The sequence below is a fragment of the Indicator indicator genome, chromosome 1 (assembly GCF_027791375.1).
Source record: "Indicator indicator isolate 239-I01 chromosome 1, UM_Iind_1.1, whole genome shotgun sequence".
In the NCBI taxonomy this organism is placed as follows: Eukaryota; Metazoa; Chordata; class Aves; order Piciformes; family Indicatoridae; genus Indicator; species Indicator indicator.
The window spans coordinates 25,196,142-25,212,086 of NC_072010.1; the positions used below are offsets into that span (position 1 = coordinate 25,196,142).

At 39.1% G+C, this 15,945-nt stretch overlaps 1 protein-coding gene across 1 annotated transcript; it reads left to right on the top strand.

The window, feature by feature from the left end:
* The first annotated feature begins 2,914 nt into the window (after nucleotides 1-2,914).
* RFC3 (replication factor C subunit 3) lies at nucleotides 2,915-14,821 on the top strand. The gene is made up of 9 exons (XM_054385158.1): nucleotides 2,915-3,001; nucleotides 4,178-4,315; nucleotides 5,368-5,435; nucleotides 8,895-8,992; nucleotides 10,509-10,690; nucleotides 10,933-11,069; nucleotides 11,204-11,302; nucleotides 12,858-12,927; nucleotides 14,630-14,821. The coding sequence occupies exons 1-9, from the start codon at nucleotides 2,915-2,917 to the stop codon at nucleotides 14,819-14,821; spliced, it is 1,071 nt and encodes a 356-aa protein (XP_054241133.1).
* The last annotated feature ends 1,124 nt before the right edge of the window (nucleotides 14,822-15,945 follow it).

A 15,945-nucleotide genomic window follows, 5' to 3' on the forward strand; every position in this document is an offset into this window, starting at 1 on the left:
CTGTCATACTGTAAAGATATTTAGGTCAGTACAATGATCTAAGTTGTTCTAACATTGTTTCAATAATCAGTTTAAAACTGGTTAAAAAGTATATATATATTTAAACACTAGACCCAGGTCTTACAGTTTTACTTCAATTTGGGTATAAGATGGAGCTTTTATAGCACCTGTCATTGTGTTGTGTTCTATATAACTCAGTTGCTGCTAGGAAAAGACTCAAAATGCCATTTGTAGTTAAAATTGCTCTTTTCAGACACATTGTCTTGTTTATTCATGCAGAGAAGTCATTTTACCTTTTGACCTTTCTGTTGGACTGAACAAAATAAGTGAAGATGTATTTTAATAGTCCTTGTATTTGAGTGAATTGTGACTGAAATTGCAGCTGAAATTGCCACTGCCTACAGTATTATTCACATTAATTTATTTGTAATACACTTGGCCAAACCATTCAATTTTAGGTATTTAATTATTTTTGTTTAGATCTATAGTGAAGTTAAAAAATTAATGAAGTAGAAAATCAAAGCTTTCTAGAGCATTTTAATCAGATATAAAGTACCACAACTGCAATGCTTCATGCAGGCCTAGGTTTTGCAATGGTAAGATTTTTACTTAACACACTAATTTTGTTCATCTGCTTAATTATTCTTTATGGCAAAGAATAACTTAACTGAAAACTTAAGTGTAAGCTCACATTTAAATGCATTCCTGAAGTAGGCCACGATTCCAAACATATTGTCTTTGGGATAACAAGAAAACTCATGGAATTTTAATGATCTAATAATATAAAAGTGCTTAGGGCCCTTTCAGAGATGCTACATGCCTTCAGTTCTTGATCTCTTTGGGAGCTGGAAATATGTCAAGACTGCTGGACTGAGTCCTACCTGCTTAAGTCTGACCTCAACCAAAAAGGATTTGTTTTCACTGGTAGTTTCTAAAGCCTGGAGAATTTGTCAGAGCACTTGTGGGAAGCTGGCATGTGTTAGTAAAACCAGTATCTCTGTGGAATGGAAGAAATTAATAGGTTATAAGGAGCTATCACGGAAGTTGCAATTAAGAAGATCTTGCAATTAAGTTAAGCATGACATTCATAGACACAGGAGAGTAGCACACATCAGTCAGAAATTATTAAAAAGTCAGGCAAACAAAGGATCTGAAAAAGCTTAAAAATGCTAGTCACAAATATAGTTAACCAGAGCAAATACCAAAGGAATTAATGGCCAAATTCAGAGATTACTTGGGTGAACAGCAGGTGCTGAGCAGAGAGAACAGCCACACAGGAAAAACATGGTACACACACAAAACAGACAACAGATCACTGTGGTGCTAAGCAGAACAAAGGAACTTGATGAGTAAGTACTGGGCAGAACATTGCTGCTGCAATTTTCACATGTGTAAGAACTCAAGCATGTCTAAGAGCTGTGCTGACAAAGCAATACAAGGTGAATTTGCTGATTCATAGCAATCTGCAAAAAAACCCTGATTCATGAGTGACTGTGAGAACAACGTAACTATTTTGGATAAACAGGTAAAATGGTACTAACTGATGTGGTCTTTGCTCCCCCACAGTTTATGTGATCTTTATGAGTTAATTGAGTGTCTAGGTTAATGAAGCTATTACGTTGCATTATAACTGTGTGAAAAAATGTGACCTGATAAAATATGAACATTCACATGAACTTTTCAGCTAATTTTTTCTTCCACAGAAACCATGTAAGTAAAAAAACTAGGCTGACACATTTCAGACTATTCATGTGCATAGCCACGTCATGCCACTTTAAGACATTCTGCTTTCAAGTAATATAATTTGTGCATGATGCTTCATTTATTAGGGCTACTACACAAAAAAATTTCAAAAGGAGTGTTTATTATATACATATTCTGTATGCAATTCTGTATATATGTATTCTGTATCTACATAAATGCACACACATGGATGGAGCTTTCAAATTCACACTGTGATATATACGTTATGGGCAACCCACTGATTAATGAGGCGGCAAGTCCAAGACGACATCAAGCCGAAGAACTTCAGGACAGTATGCTCCCCTGACAACAAAGAGCAGGCCTTTTTATGCTGGCCATCTGTAGAGGTCAAGATGCCAAATGCACGCTGGTGAGCCTGGTCACAGGCAGGGCAGACAAGCCTGTGTGTGCCTTAAGTGCTCTTTTCTGACAGCTCCTTCCTGGTTTCTTCCCTGCCTGCTCTCTCTGGTACCCCACTGCTGGGCCATTGAACCGTATCTACAAGAGCTCACCTCAGATCCCACCTCTCTGATCTAACACATCTGCTGGCTCTGTTGTAGGACATCAGACTGTCCTGGTCATGTGCCATTACTCCTGCCACCATCACTTGCATGATGTATCTGCAAATGTTTCATAAACCAAATGATTTCGCCACAGATACCTGGGGATCTGCTGCCATAAAGGGGCCACAGCAGTCCCAAGCTCTGGCATTAGCACTGCCGGGCCTGGTGTGACTTGCCCCTGCTGGGTGCACCTCCACCACCATGACCAGGTTTCACGAGCGGACCCCCTGCACACACAGCAATCAGGCCCCGCCATGGCCAGCTGTCAGCAAACGCTGGAGCAGCTGTTGCCCCCGGCATCACTAGCAAGAGCTTGCAGCTTCACACACAAAAGCTGCCGGGGCACAGAGGGAAAAACTGTCACTTGGGAAGTGAAAACCCCTAAAGCTGTCGGGAACCGCTCACACCGCGCGCTCCGCCGGGGGGAGCAGTGCAAAGATGCGGTACACTCCCTGCTCGCTCCGACAGCTTCCCGGGGCGGAGCAGCAGCGCGTTTCCGCTACCTCCATGGACACCAATGCAGCTTGTCCCCTGCCGGCTGCCGTAGCTGCGTCTCCTCCCGCCGCTACGGGCCGGGGTTGCGACGGGCGGCGCGCTTTTCAACCACCATGAGCCTGTGGGTGGACAAGTACCGGCCTGGCTCTCTCGGCAAGCTGGACTATCACCGCGAGCAGGCGGCGCAGCTCCGCAATCTGGTGAGGGGGAACCGAGACCCTCTCGTTGGCTTTCGACGGTCTCCTTGGCGGGTTCTGCCCGCTACCGCCTCCAGCCGTGGCGGCCGCCAGCGGGCCCGTCCCCGCAGTGGGGATACTTCGAGAGATGGTTTAGTGGTTATGGTGGTGTTTGGTTGGCTGTTGGACTTGATGATCTTAAAGGTCTTTTCCAGCTTCAGTGATTCTGTGGTTTTGTGCTCAAGGAGTCGAGTTTCTGTGGGCCGTAAAGCAGCCTACGCGGGTCTGCAAGGGAAGAGCTTCTCGGTGTAGGCCTTAGCCTGCAGGTGGTCTTCCCTGCCAAGCGTGGCCGGAGGGAAAGTGATCCGCGGGCATCGTGCCCTGCTCGGGTGCATGGCCTTATCGCTGAGGAAGAGGCTGTGAGGAAATGGGCAGCATCATTTTTTCAGCAGTGATGTGCATCTGTGCTTCCTGCTGATAAGAACGATCAGGGTCAACGGGAGTTGGGCGTATTCTGTTTACGTAAAGCTAGATAATTTTTTTTGAGGTGAGCAGCTGGGAACAAAAGGCAGGAACATGTAAATGTTTGGATGTTAAAGGACTGCTTCTCCTGCCAGACTTGCTGACTTCTCTTCACTAGACCACTGGATCGATGCAGTTTCCCAGCTTTTTGCTTTCTGTTACATCTAATATAAGTTCTGGCTGTGGGATTTGGTCATTTGTTCTCCGAGTCATGCTTTTTAGCTTTTCAAGAAATAAACTCCTGACTTAATTTCAATAAGGACAAAAGATTTAAATAAAATATATAAGGCTTGTAAATGAAACATCAAAGTAATTATGTAGAGATAAACGTGTAATTATTTAATGTGTATCTGCTTTAAGCTTTGGCTTAGTCCTTTTTGTTGTGTGTTTATTGCAACTGTCACCCTAGAAAGCATGTAAATTCTGCTGAATTTCGGTTTGTTTTGATATTTAGGGTTTTTTTTTTGAATGGTGAAGTGTTTGGAGTTAAATGAGTAACATGTGGCCTTCAGAAAAATATGTTCTGTAGGAAATATCACTGGAGGAAAGGAAGTCAGCAATTGTGACTGAGCTGGAAAAGTAATTTCATGTAAATTTAGGTGAAATTGGAAGGATAAATATGCCTTTTAAGGGAAATATTGTTGTTGTAGGTACATAATCCTGTCGTTTTGTGTTCAGGTTCAGTGTGGTGATTTCCCTCATCTGTTGGTGTATGGACCATCAGGAGCTGGAAAAAAGACAAGAATAATGTGTTTGTTAAGGGAATTATATGGTGCAGGAGTGGAAAAACTGAGGATCGAGCATCAGAGTATAACGGTAAAAATATTTAATTTCCCATACACTCTCAAGTGATCTGGATATTTATATACTGATATATTTCTGGTTTCATGCCTTTATTTAAGTCTTAAATTGTTTTTGAATTCAGTATTTTCAAGCTCAGACAAATTTATCTGCTTGAAGAAGTACTTTTGCCAGCTGTTCTAGCTCCTTAGGACTTTATGAGTGGGAGGATGTGGGCAAGGTTTTGTCTTCTGTAGCTGGTTGGTTTATTTTTTGTTTTGGGGGGTTTGTTTCTTGTTTGTTTTAGAGGTCAATTTGGACAGTAGCATATGTTGTGATAGACTAACTCTCAATTAGATGTATACAACTTAATTTGTAATATAGCCCTTGTTGTAAAAATTATTTCTATATATTCAAGTTATAGCTTGTTTTCTCCTCAGTGACAATTTGAGCATTAGCAAAATTCAGCTTTAATTATATGTGCCTTGGCCTTAGGCATTTAATTTTTTATTATTAAAAGTTTATGTTGTCCTTTCAAAATGCTTGTTATGAAAGGACTTAACTAGCAAGGACATACCAAGATTTATTGATAAGTAGGTTATTTAATGCCTGCTTTTTAATTCTTGGAACAAATATGTTTGAATTGGATGAGAGAAATGTAAGATAGTTAACTGTTCAGACCCAAATTCAATTGTGATGTAAATACTAGTGTTTTCTTGAAATCCTCTTCAGCCTTGAGAGTTTTTTTTTCCAAAGCTTTTCTTTGAAGGGAGAAAGTATCACTTAATTTTGAATGGCTAATTCCAGTAGTAAAATTTCTTGTTACAAAACCTCAGGAACTGGAGTATGCAGTAAAATATGTAGTATGTGTTGCTATAATAATAATAATTACTATTATTATTTTATGAGTTGAATGATATGTTGATACTTTTCCTTTCTGGTGGGGTGGCAGTAGGAGATATGCAAGTCTAGTGTTTTGAGACTTTTGGTTTGCCTGTAACCTAGCCAGTTGTAGTCTATACAATAAATTTTTAATCAGATTTTTAGAACACAGTTTTTGAAATTGAATCTGCTTACTTTCTAATTAGGCACCTTCTAAAAAGAAAATTGAAATTAGCACCATTGCAAGTAACTATCACCTTGAAGTTAACCCAAGGTAAGTGTATAGTAAAAATGTCCCACTTCAAATATAAGCAGCTGATTGTATTGCAACTGTTTTCAACCAGGATATATAAGGTCCTGATTGCCCAATTTATTTCCTGAGAAAATTACATTATGGTTTATGGGTTTGGATTGCAAATGGGATCAGGGAGAGGATTTTTTAATTGAACAGCTGTAAATGTACAAAGATCAGGAGCACTGTATACTAATGTTCTGTTTATCCACGTAAGTATGCTGACTAGGTAACAGCAATACTTCTGGATTCATATATTTAACCATTTAAGTTGAAACTGACAACTTCTGCTGGTGATAATTCAGTGACCTAAAGTAAATACTTGTATTTACCCGAAGCCCTTTATTATTGCTTTAAATCACACGAGAATAAATGTCATTGTGCCCTGGAAGGCTTTAGTTATGTTGGCTTTGGGTTGCAATTATAAGACAAAGCTAGTCTCTGTATTGATTAGTGAATATCTGCTGGTATACTAATACAGACCCAAATAACTAAAACTGAGATTTTATTGGCAATTAGCTCTCTGAATTTGTCTTTTGGTGACAAAAAATAATGTGACCATTCAATCTTCTGCTCTGGTAGCCTAATGCTTCCTCTCTTACTCCCTAGAGAACTTTTAGCTTGAAACATATAAAAAGTGTTTTACCTTAAGAATTCTGAAAGTGTAGAACTGCTCTGTTGGTTGTTGTATATAATAGTAGTGCTGTGTTTTGATTAAGAATTAATATATTGATTCATAGGCTTTAAGTGATCAACCAATTGTCATGTTAATGTCTCACCAAAGGGTAAACCTGCATGTGCTGTGCTACAATCTGAGGTTTGATCAAATTATAATACTGTGAAACAATAAAATCAGAGTTCTTCAGGTTGGAAAAGAGCTTTAAAATCAAGCCCAACTGCTAACCTAGCACTGCCAAGTCCACCAATAAACCATGTCCCTAAATGCCACATCTATGTGTTTTAAGTACCTCCATATCATGCATCTTGAGTAATATGGAACATTGCAAATGGCTAACAGAGAAAGGAAATTAATTTCTGGGAAGGACTCTGCAGACACTGAACTTTATTAGATAGAACTGTACGTTTCCTCCAAAAAGAGGATATTGTCCGAAGTCCAAAGTATTACCTGCTGGTCACTTGACTAGCTTGGGTAGATGTTTTAAAATGGGTTTTCCTGAGTAAATGGGTAGTGAAAGTATAAGGAACAATAAAATAATCATGTGGTGACTATCTTTGTTCATTGTTTCCTGGAAGATTATGTGGACACAATATCAAGAATAATCTTTCACTACGAAATTATAAATGGGTTCTCTGTTACTGCAGAGAATAATTTATCTTTAAGAATAATGTATCTTTTAAGTATTAGGAAACTATTTTGAAACCTGACCTAGCTCATAAGTAGAACTGGGTTGTTTCTTTTTTGTTTGTTTGTTTTTGTTCAGCTGTGTGGTTTTTTTTTTTTTTTTTATTGTAATCAGAAGGCTGCTCCCTTGCTGAAGGACAGATTTCCACAGTCAGTGTAGCCTATTGAACAGATTGCAAACTGTGGAGCTAATACAATTTTGTCTGTTCTGGTACTTTCTCTTTGGCAAGAATTGGGAAAGTCTGGTTGAGTGGTGGCTACAGCAAGACATACAAATGTCTTTTTTATTTGCTTGCCAGGGAAATACTGCAAAGCTACTACTGCCTCTGTGAAGGTGATAGTCTGGGGATGCTAAAGAGCGTGGGGTTTTCTCCTTCTGTTTATTCTGCATTTTCAGTCAGACCACAGTGGTTATTAAATGTGAGTCAAGCTAGCTGAGCTACTAACCTGGGGACTAAGAAAGCTGTGCAGTGCTGCTTTAGGGTATAGCGAGGAGAAGTGGATGTCATGTATCTTGACTTCAGTAAAGCTTTTGATACTGTCTCTTGTAACATCGTCATAGAAAAGCTCAGGAGATGTGGCATAGATGGCTGGTCAGTGAGGTGGATTGCAAACTGGCTCCACAACAGAGTTCAGAGGGCCATCATCAGTGGCACAGAGTCAACTTGGAGGCCTGTGGCAAGTGCTGGGTCCAGTTTTGTTCAATATCTTTAGCAACAACCTGGATGAGGGCATTGAGAGTACCCTCAGCAAGTTCACTGATGATCCAGAACTGGGGGGATTGGCTGACACCTGTCAGGCTGTGCAGCCATCCAACGTGACCTGGACAGGCTGGAGAGCTGGGTGCAGGCAAACCTCATGAAGTTTAATAAGGACAAGTGCAGGGTCCTACATCTGGGGAAAAATAACAACAGGCACCAGCACAGGTTAGGGGCTGCCCTGCTGGAAAGCAGCTCTGCAGAGAAAGACCTTGGAGTGCTGGTGGACAGCAAGTTCTCCATGGAACAACAATGTGCCCTTTTGGCCAAGAGAGCCAATGGTATCCTGGGATGCATCAAGAAAGGTGTGTCCAGCAGGTCTAGAGAAGTTCTTCTACCTCTCTACTCTGCCCTAGTGAGACCACACCTGGAATACTGCATCTATACTGGATCTCGTCAATGTGTATAAATATGTGAGGGGTGGGTGTCAAGTGGATGGGGTCAGGCTTTTTTCAGTGGTTCACAGTGATAAGACAAGGAGCAATGGGTTCAAACTAGAACATAGAAGATTTCGTCTCAACATGAGGAGAAACTTCTCTACAGTGAGGGTGACAGAGCACTGGAACAGGCTCCCCAGGGGGGTTGTGGAGTCTCCTTCTTTGGAGACTTTCAAAACCCACCTGGATGCATTCCTGTGTGGACTCCCCTAAGTGATCCTGCTCTGGCAGGGGGGTTGGAGCCGATGATCTCTTGAGGTCCCTTCCAGCCTCTGCTATACCGTGATATTTTGTCATGTTTTCCTGCCTTTTAAGAAGAAAAAGTTAACTAGCTGTGCTGTTACAGTATCTGAGTATCAGTTTCTTCCTACTAACTCCACTGTCTGACTTACAAATTTACATTACTTGTATAGGTTGTTCATGATATCTAATTTTCAGTGAAAAAACCCATGCAGTTTCATCAATTCTTTGATTTATTAATACCATGTGGTTAGTCTTAATTTTTCCTCCCTTAATGGGTAAAAATGTTCACATTGTGTGTCTTTGCCTGAATTATAAGTATCTGAAGTTCAGATATTTCAATTCGGAAAAATAAGGTCTGTAGGAATTTATTAAGAGTTTAGAGAGTTAATAAAACATTTGGCAATGTTTACACTACTTCCCAACACAGTGCTACTAATTCAGCTCTTCCAGCATGAGCTTTGGGTTATTTTTTTATTATTGGGAAGGTAACTTCCAAGAAAATATGTATGTTGATCGGAATTCTAGTCTCAACACCTGCTGAATTCTTTTAGTACTCTTGTTTAGTCAGTTTACCAAGGGGTTACTTAGAAGGATATGTATTTATATGCAACATAAAGTTTTATTTGAACTCCTGGTACAGTGATGCAGGAAACAATGACCGTGTAGTAATTCAGGAACTCTTGAAGACAGTAGCACAATCCCAACAGCTTGAGACGAGTACTCAACGAGATTTTAAAGGTGAGTAAAACCAGTGAAAACCAAAGTACTTATAAAATTTTGTTTTTTCAGAGATTTCTGCTGACTGTTTTGTTTGTTTCTGCACATTACATGAGGGCGTACACGAATCTTTCCAAAATTAAACAACCTCATATTTTTCCTCCACTGTGGAGGTATCTTGAGTGGTTTAAACTCAGTATGAGGTGGTTTCTTGTGTTTGTTTCTTAGGAGGACTGGGTATAGCTGAATGTTGCTGGGCAGAGAAAGCTTGGATTCTTGCTGTCATTTTCCCAAATCTTCCACTGAAATGCACTGTAGCTTAGTTTAATGATCTACAGTAGCAGCTGATTTATGAGCTACTGAGGCTTAATACTGAGTTGAGGGGCAGGATTACCCTATGGCAAATGATACTGTGTAAGTTAGGTGTTAGCAACTAATTTGTAGCATTTTGGGACATGAGCTGTCTCAGGCAGAAAGTTTAGAAGTGTTTTATCTGTAGTGTATGAAGAACAGTGGGTAACAAATGAAGAAGGCCTTTATTGAGTTTTCCAAGACACATGTTGTTCCAGCTAGGTTATTTTTCCTCTCCATGATTAAATTGCAAGCAAAATCAGAACTGTATAACAAGTGATTGAAGGATAGAGGAGAAACTTGACAGAGTAGAGCAGAAATTAGCTGAAAATGGTCATGGACTTAGTATTTTGTCTCATTTTCATCACCATTCTCAGGAAATATGATATTTCATCTAAGTTGCTAGACACTGATTTGCTCTACCAGTTCTTGATGCACATATCTTTATAGCTGCAGTCATACCATGCACTGTGAAGTATCTGGTAAGCTGGCTGGTCTCCATACGCTGCATATATGCAGCAGAGAAATGGAAGAAGAGTAATGGGCTGACTTGTGCCTCCAGAACCATTCAGAGTACTGAAAAGAGCATCTATGAGTTGCCTATGGAGGAACCTGCAGAAAGTAGCTGGTTAGGTTAATTGCTTCATATTGGGTGTCTTCTGATTGTTCTGAAGTGTTTTTTAAATAAGCTTTTCTTTTTTTTTCCTTGGAAAGACCATGGGAAGGTGCTGCAGCTACAATAAAGCATATTTCTACTACTATTTTTGTGAAGACATTGGCTTTTCAATACAAAATGTGTTGAGAGGGGTCCTCAAAAACTTTTGCTATGTCCTTATGCCATAATTTTTTTTGCATTTTTTACTGAAATTCCTTTAAAGAGTTACTGTGCTAATTATCAAAGCAGAAGCTTCTACCTATGTGGATTATTTCTTGGCACTGAAGCATTACAGGCCCTGCTCTGAAGAAATGACTTTCAAGGAAATGACCATAAAAGGTGAAGGAGCAGAATGTTATACAGTCAAAAAGGCATGCGGGTTGTCTTAATCTTTGTTTTCCTGCCTCTGGAACCATGCTGCCTTTTTCTGCTTGTATCATTTATTTTGGTATTATTGCTTGTATGTCAAAGTATTAATTTACTTAGATTTGATATTACTAAAGAAACCCACTATTTTTTAATTCTTTTCAGTGGTGCTGTTAACAGAAGTGGACAAACTCACTAAAGACGCTCAGCATGCTTTGCGAAGAACAATGGAGAAGTACATGGCGACCTGCAGGCTGATCCTGTGCTGCAACTCAATGTCAAAAATTATAGGACCTATTCAAAGCAGATGCCTGGCTGTACGAGTGCCTGCGCCCAGCATTGAAGATGTATGTTGAAACGGAAGCAAAAAGAAGTTATTTAGCACTTCTTAATAGATAAGTTCTTGCTGAGGACTTAGGAAATACTTTATTTCCAAAAAGTGACCTAGTTTTTCTTTGTGGTGGGTAACTCATCAAGAATTTCTTCTACAAGACTGGTCCATCTGTATTCCAGAAGTGTTTCAAACAGGAGAATCTGTAGGTGCTAACCTGTTTGCCAAGTGTTGCACTTCCTGCTGTTTTCTGTCTAGATCTGCCAAGTCTTGTCCAGTGTGTGTAAGAAAGAAGGCCTGACTCTTCCTCAGGAGCTGGCTCAACAGATTGCAGAGAAATCTGGGAGGAATCTTCGGAAAGCACTACTTATGTGTGAATCCTGCAGAGTACAACAGTAAGTCGTTGCTAAAAATTAATGTAAATTACACTCTCTGGCCCATAAATGAACTTATTTCTGAGGCCTTGTTAGAATAGGACAGTTTGTTTTCATTTTTAAAAAAAATTATTATTATTATTATTACTATGTAGGTATCCTTTTGCTGCTGATCAAGACATTCCTGAGATGGACTGGGAAGTTTATCTGAGGGAAACTGCAAATGCTATTGTGGGTCAACAGACACCACAAAGGTAGGTGAATATGCTTGCTTACAGCTATAAATCATCGTTTTGGTGTGCTCTCAAACCTAAAAATAAAAAAAAAGTCATCTTTACTTAGGTTTTATGTAATTTTTCTGGCATTTCTGCTGTAGCTGGTACTTTGCAGCTAGAAGAATTTAGCGTTAAAATTACCAGAGGAGGCTGAATAAGCTTCAGGAACTGAAGCAAATGTTGATTTCCCCCCTCTCTGTTGAAGGTTTGTAATCAAAAGTGAGCATAAGCTTATCTACATGTGTGTCGGTGTGAGCTGAAATTCCCCCCCCACCGACAATAACCAGGCTAGCCCAGTCTGGAAGCAAATGAAAAGCTGTATTTACAAGCAGATGAAATGCAATGAATATGTACAAATATACAAAATTCACAACATTTACAAATATATACAATCAACAGAAAAGCACAACCGATCTCCCTTTGCTTTCCCCCAAGGGGACCCTCCCATAGGGGGCCTCCCTCTCCCAGGAGCTTCCCCCCCAGACCCCCCTGGACAGAGAAGCAGAGTTTAGTTAGAGCAGAAAGTTGTTAACTTAGCTGCCAAGGTCAGTGTGTTATCTTCAGCCAGAAGAGAAGAAGAAACAGCAGCCAGACAGCCCAGCAACTGCCCCCACTGCCGAACGCAGAATGTGCCGAATGCCTACTTTGTTTTGGGTAATAGTTCTTAAACATTTCTATCTATCCAATGGAAGTGTTTAGAACAATCGTTATTTTGCTTTCTTACACCCAATAGTGACTTATTTACATTCTTTCACTTTCTCTGTTCTGAACTTTGCAAGGAAAAATTAAAAAGACAGTTTCAAACCATCACAACATGTTGTGCTGGGATTTTTTTTTTTTATTATCTTGGTTTGCAGTTTTTTGTGAGGAGAGAGATGATGGGTTTTGGGGTTTGTTCGTTTAAGGCTTCTGTTTAGCATAATGCACCTTTGTGAAGGAACTGGCAATGAGAAATTGTCACATTAGGATTTATATACACAGCCTGATCTTTTTAGTCTGTTCCATATACTACATTGAATATCACTTAGATTCATGTACTTAATTGAAATGCTTGTTTCCTCTGACCTCCTGATACCAAAAGTTGATAACTGATAACTGTGTCCCTTTCTGCCACCTATTCACCTTATCCTCTCTTGTAAACAAAGAGAGAAAACCTAAATTAATCTTGTGGTCCTAATCAGTTTTGTGGTGTCTTTTCCCGCTAATCTTAAGTATGGATAATATTTTAACTATGAAGAGGAATTAAAGGGAGACATGACTGAGACAAATTCTAATAGCTTTGCAGCTTCTAGATTAATTTAGACGATCATAACTAGAATATATGTAGCTTATCTTACCATTGTGAATGAAAGATGATATGCAGTGTTTGAGTTGAAACTCACCTGTGCAGTGCTTTTGGGTTTAAAACAGCACAGAGAAAAACCCAACATTTTGCATGGCTTGACTTTTCCTGCAGTACATTTCACAACTAACAAAAATCCACCAGTATACTTTAGGGACATACTTCTGATATTGCATGGTATCTTTCCAACAGGCTTCTAGAAGTCCGTGGACGGCTTTATGAACTCCTGACACACTGCATTCCACCTGAGATTATAATGAAGGTAATTCAGCTATCTAACACAGTAATGCTATGACAGTCTGAATTTGAGTTTTACAAACAACCAAACACACCAAAACATCCCAAATCATCCAAATATTGATGTAAAGCCATGTCCTTTCTAAACAGACATGATACTTTTCTCTTGTGTTTCTTTCACTGATGTAACCAAAGTAGTCCAGGTTATCTCTCTGGAGCAGTAACTAAAGGTCTTTTTCCTGCAAATAATGATACATAGCGTTTATGTTGAAATACTAAACTGTTTGCTTAGGTTCAAGCCTAAGTATATTTAGGCATGAGGGGTTTGAGTTATGTAGATTTTGAGGGTCAGAAAGATTCTGTTCTCTGATTCAGAAAATGTGAATGTCTATTTTTGTTGCAGGCTTCCTTGTTTGTTCCTTGTTCCTTGAATAGTTTACTAATACTTGTTCTGTGATGACAGAACTGTAGCTTCATAGCTGAGTAAAAACAATGGAGGTCATACTTTGTGCTGAAGACTGCTCAAGCCAGTTTCTGTATTGAGGCCTAGACATGTTTTGTGGACTAATTTTTACATGGTTTGTTTTATTTTGTAGTAGTTTTGTTGTTAAAAGTTCTGCATTGTACTGATGGAGAGGTTTGCTGAAAGGTGGTAGACCAGCAGGCGTTGTCAAAGGCATCTTGGGAGATTTAAAAAAAAAAAAAAAAGGGAAATGGGACATGCTTGTTTTTGTTTGTGGCTTGTTGTGGTTTGTTAGGTTTTGGGTTTTTTTTGGTTTTTTTTTTTTTTTGGCAGGATGAAAGGATGCTGAAGACAATGAGAGCAGAACAAAAATTAAAGCTAATGTTTGTGACTTACCATAGGTGGACTTTGCCATCTGGTACAATTGCAAGATAATAAATTTCTTTTCACTTTAATTGATTTCTGCTTTCTGCCAATTTTGGTAGTTAGACCAAAAAATCAATTAGTTTAACCCTCCTTTCTAATGGTAGGTTAGTGCATCCTGCATTGCCCTGTTTTGAGGACTCTTATTGTTAGGCCAGCAGTGGATGTTCTCTACCCACTCCCTCTTCATAAAGTTGAAATGGTCTAAAAGTACTTTTCACTTAATCTTGGCTGTTGCAGTAGAGATGGATTTGCAGTCTGCTGTCTCAGTTCTAAAATAATGCATTTTTGGGTTTTTTTGTAATGACTGAGGCATTGTTGTAAAGTATCTTGTTTGTGTGTAAGTTTACATAATCAGAAATTCATATCAAGGAAAAGGCTTATTCAAAGTTTATTTATTAATGTTGTTTCTCTTTGTGCTTGATACTGTTGAGATAGGAAGTAAATGATTTTAATGTACTTTCTATCTTGGTAGAAATTCTCCCCAGGGCCACATGCCTGCATGCAGTAGCTGTTAGACTATTTGGAGATGAGGTTAATTTATTTTCTTTAGTAAGTCATAAGTAGTTCCAGTATATGATTATTCTTTTTCCCATTTAAGAACACAATAGATAAGATCTATTTTGACATGAGGAATTTATCCTGAAAGTTCTGAAGAGACGTGGTTCTGTGAATCTAGTTCTGCCAAATAGGTGCTGTAATGATTTATCTTAAATGTTCTTTTCTGTTGTATTCTTGAGTGAACTATTGGTCATAGCTTGGCTATTTTCAGAGAAATTAGGTTATCCTCTTCACAATATATACTTTTTCAAATTCTGTCCTCTGTTTTTTCTTTTTTTAGGGCCTCCTGTCAGAACTTTTACATAACTGTGATGGCCAGCTGAAAGGAGAAGTTGCACAGATGGCGGCCTTCTATGAACACCGCTTGCAACTGGGCAGCAAAGCCATTTATCATCTGGAAGCATTTGTTGCAAAGTTTATGGCAATTTACAAGAAATTTATGGAGGATGGACTGGATGACATGATGTTCTAACTTCAGTGCCCAACGTCATACACAGAACGTTGTGTCATGATGCCAGTAATGTTGCATATGTTTTCTACTTCTCCATGCTTCATTGCATCTGGGTCTGCTTCAAAGTCAAATATTTTATTTTGCAATTCCTATAAAAGACAGTGAGCTGAAGACAATATCTGTTTGGTTTTAGAAACCAGATGGATTGTTTGACAGCTATAAATCCACTTTTAGATCCATATGAACTACATTAGCCTTTCAAAAAGACAAGAAGTTACCTTAGACATGTAAGATAATACATGCTTTGCAGTATTTGTAAGCTGACGTTAAGAAGAGAACTTGGATTCTGCATGCTTGCTTTTTGATTGTTCCTGGGGAAGGATGTAAGGAAAAGATAAAGTGCCAACTTAGAACAAATTAAATGCTGAATTAGTGTTTTACACTGTCTGTGACTACCTAGGAAAGTGCATTTATTTGCTTTGTGGGGTATACCCCTCCACTGTAAGACTAAAAAGAGCCACTGAAGTTTAACAAAGCCAAACAAACAACAAAAGACAAAACAAGCCCTGAAATAAAAAAAACCCAAAACACAACTGACACCACCTATGATACTTTATGCTGCAAGTCTTACACATTATCCCTAGGTGTTATGGTATCCTGAAAAGGAATGAGTTCATATGCTCTGTTACTTCACATTGCTAATATAGGCTATTGCTAGATTGTATAGGAAATGAATTAAATTCTGTTTCCCATAGCTGCCTCCCCCCGACCCCCCCCCCTTTTTTTTTAACAAGAAAGTGGTTAATACTGTGATTTTTGTGTTAGAGCTAGTCTTGCATAACAACATTTTTTAGAAGCTGGGACTGTTCCTCTAGTAATTGATAAAGAATTTCACTCTTTTTTTGCTAACTCTTTTCCCCTTTAAAATGCACAAAAAGCAGCGTCACTCCTTAAAGAGGTGATGTCACTGCCGTTCCAGGGAACTTGTGTGGTGTTAATGTGCAGCTTGCCTTCAGATTTGTTCTCAGTAAGACAGTGCTGGCCTGCCTCATGTTGAACCGGTCTCCTTAAAGGTGGAAGAATGTAGATTTTATTTGTTTCTATTTTTTTTTTGTCTTCCATCTGCTCTTGTCACCCAAATCCAC

What these genes read in the sequence shown, in the direction of transcription:
- RFC3 (XM_054385158.1), top strand. Translation starts at nt 2,915, where the DNA reads ATGAGCCTGTGGGTGGACAAGTACCGGCCTGGCTCTCTCGGCAAGCTG. An exon ending in CTGCGCCCAGCATTGAAGAT is followed by an intron (nt 10,691 to 10,932) that starts GTATGTTGAAAC and finishes TTTTCTGTCTAG; the next exon opens with ATCTGCCAAGTCTTGTCCAG. An exon ending in GAATCCTGCAGAGTACAACA is followed by an intron (nt 11,070 to 11,203) that starts GTAAGTCGTTGC and finishes ATTACTATGTAG; the next exon opens with GTATCCTTTTGCTGCTGATC.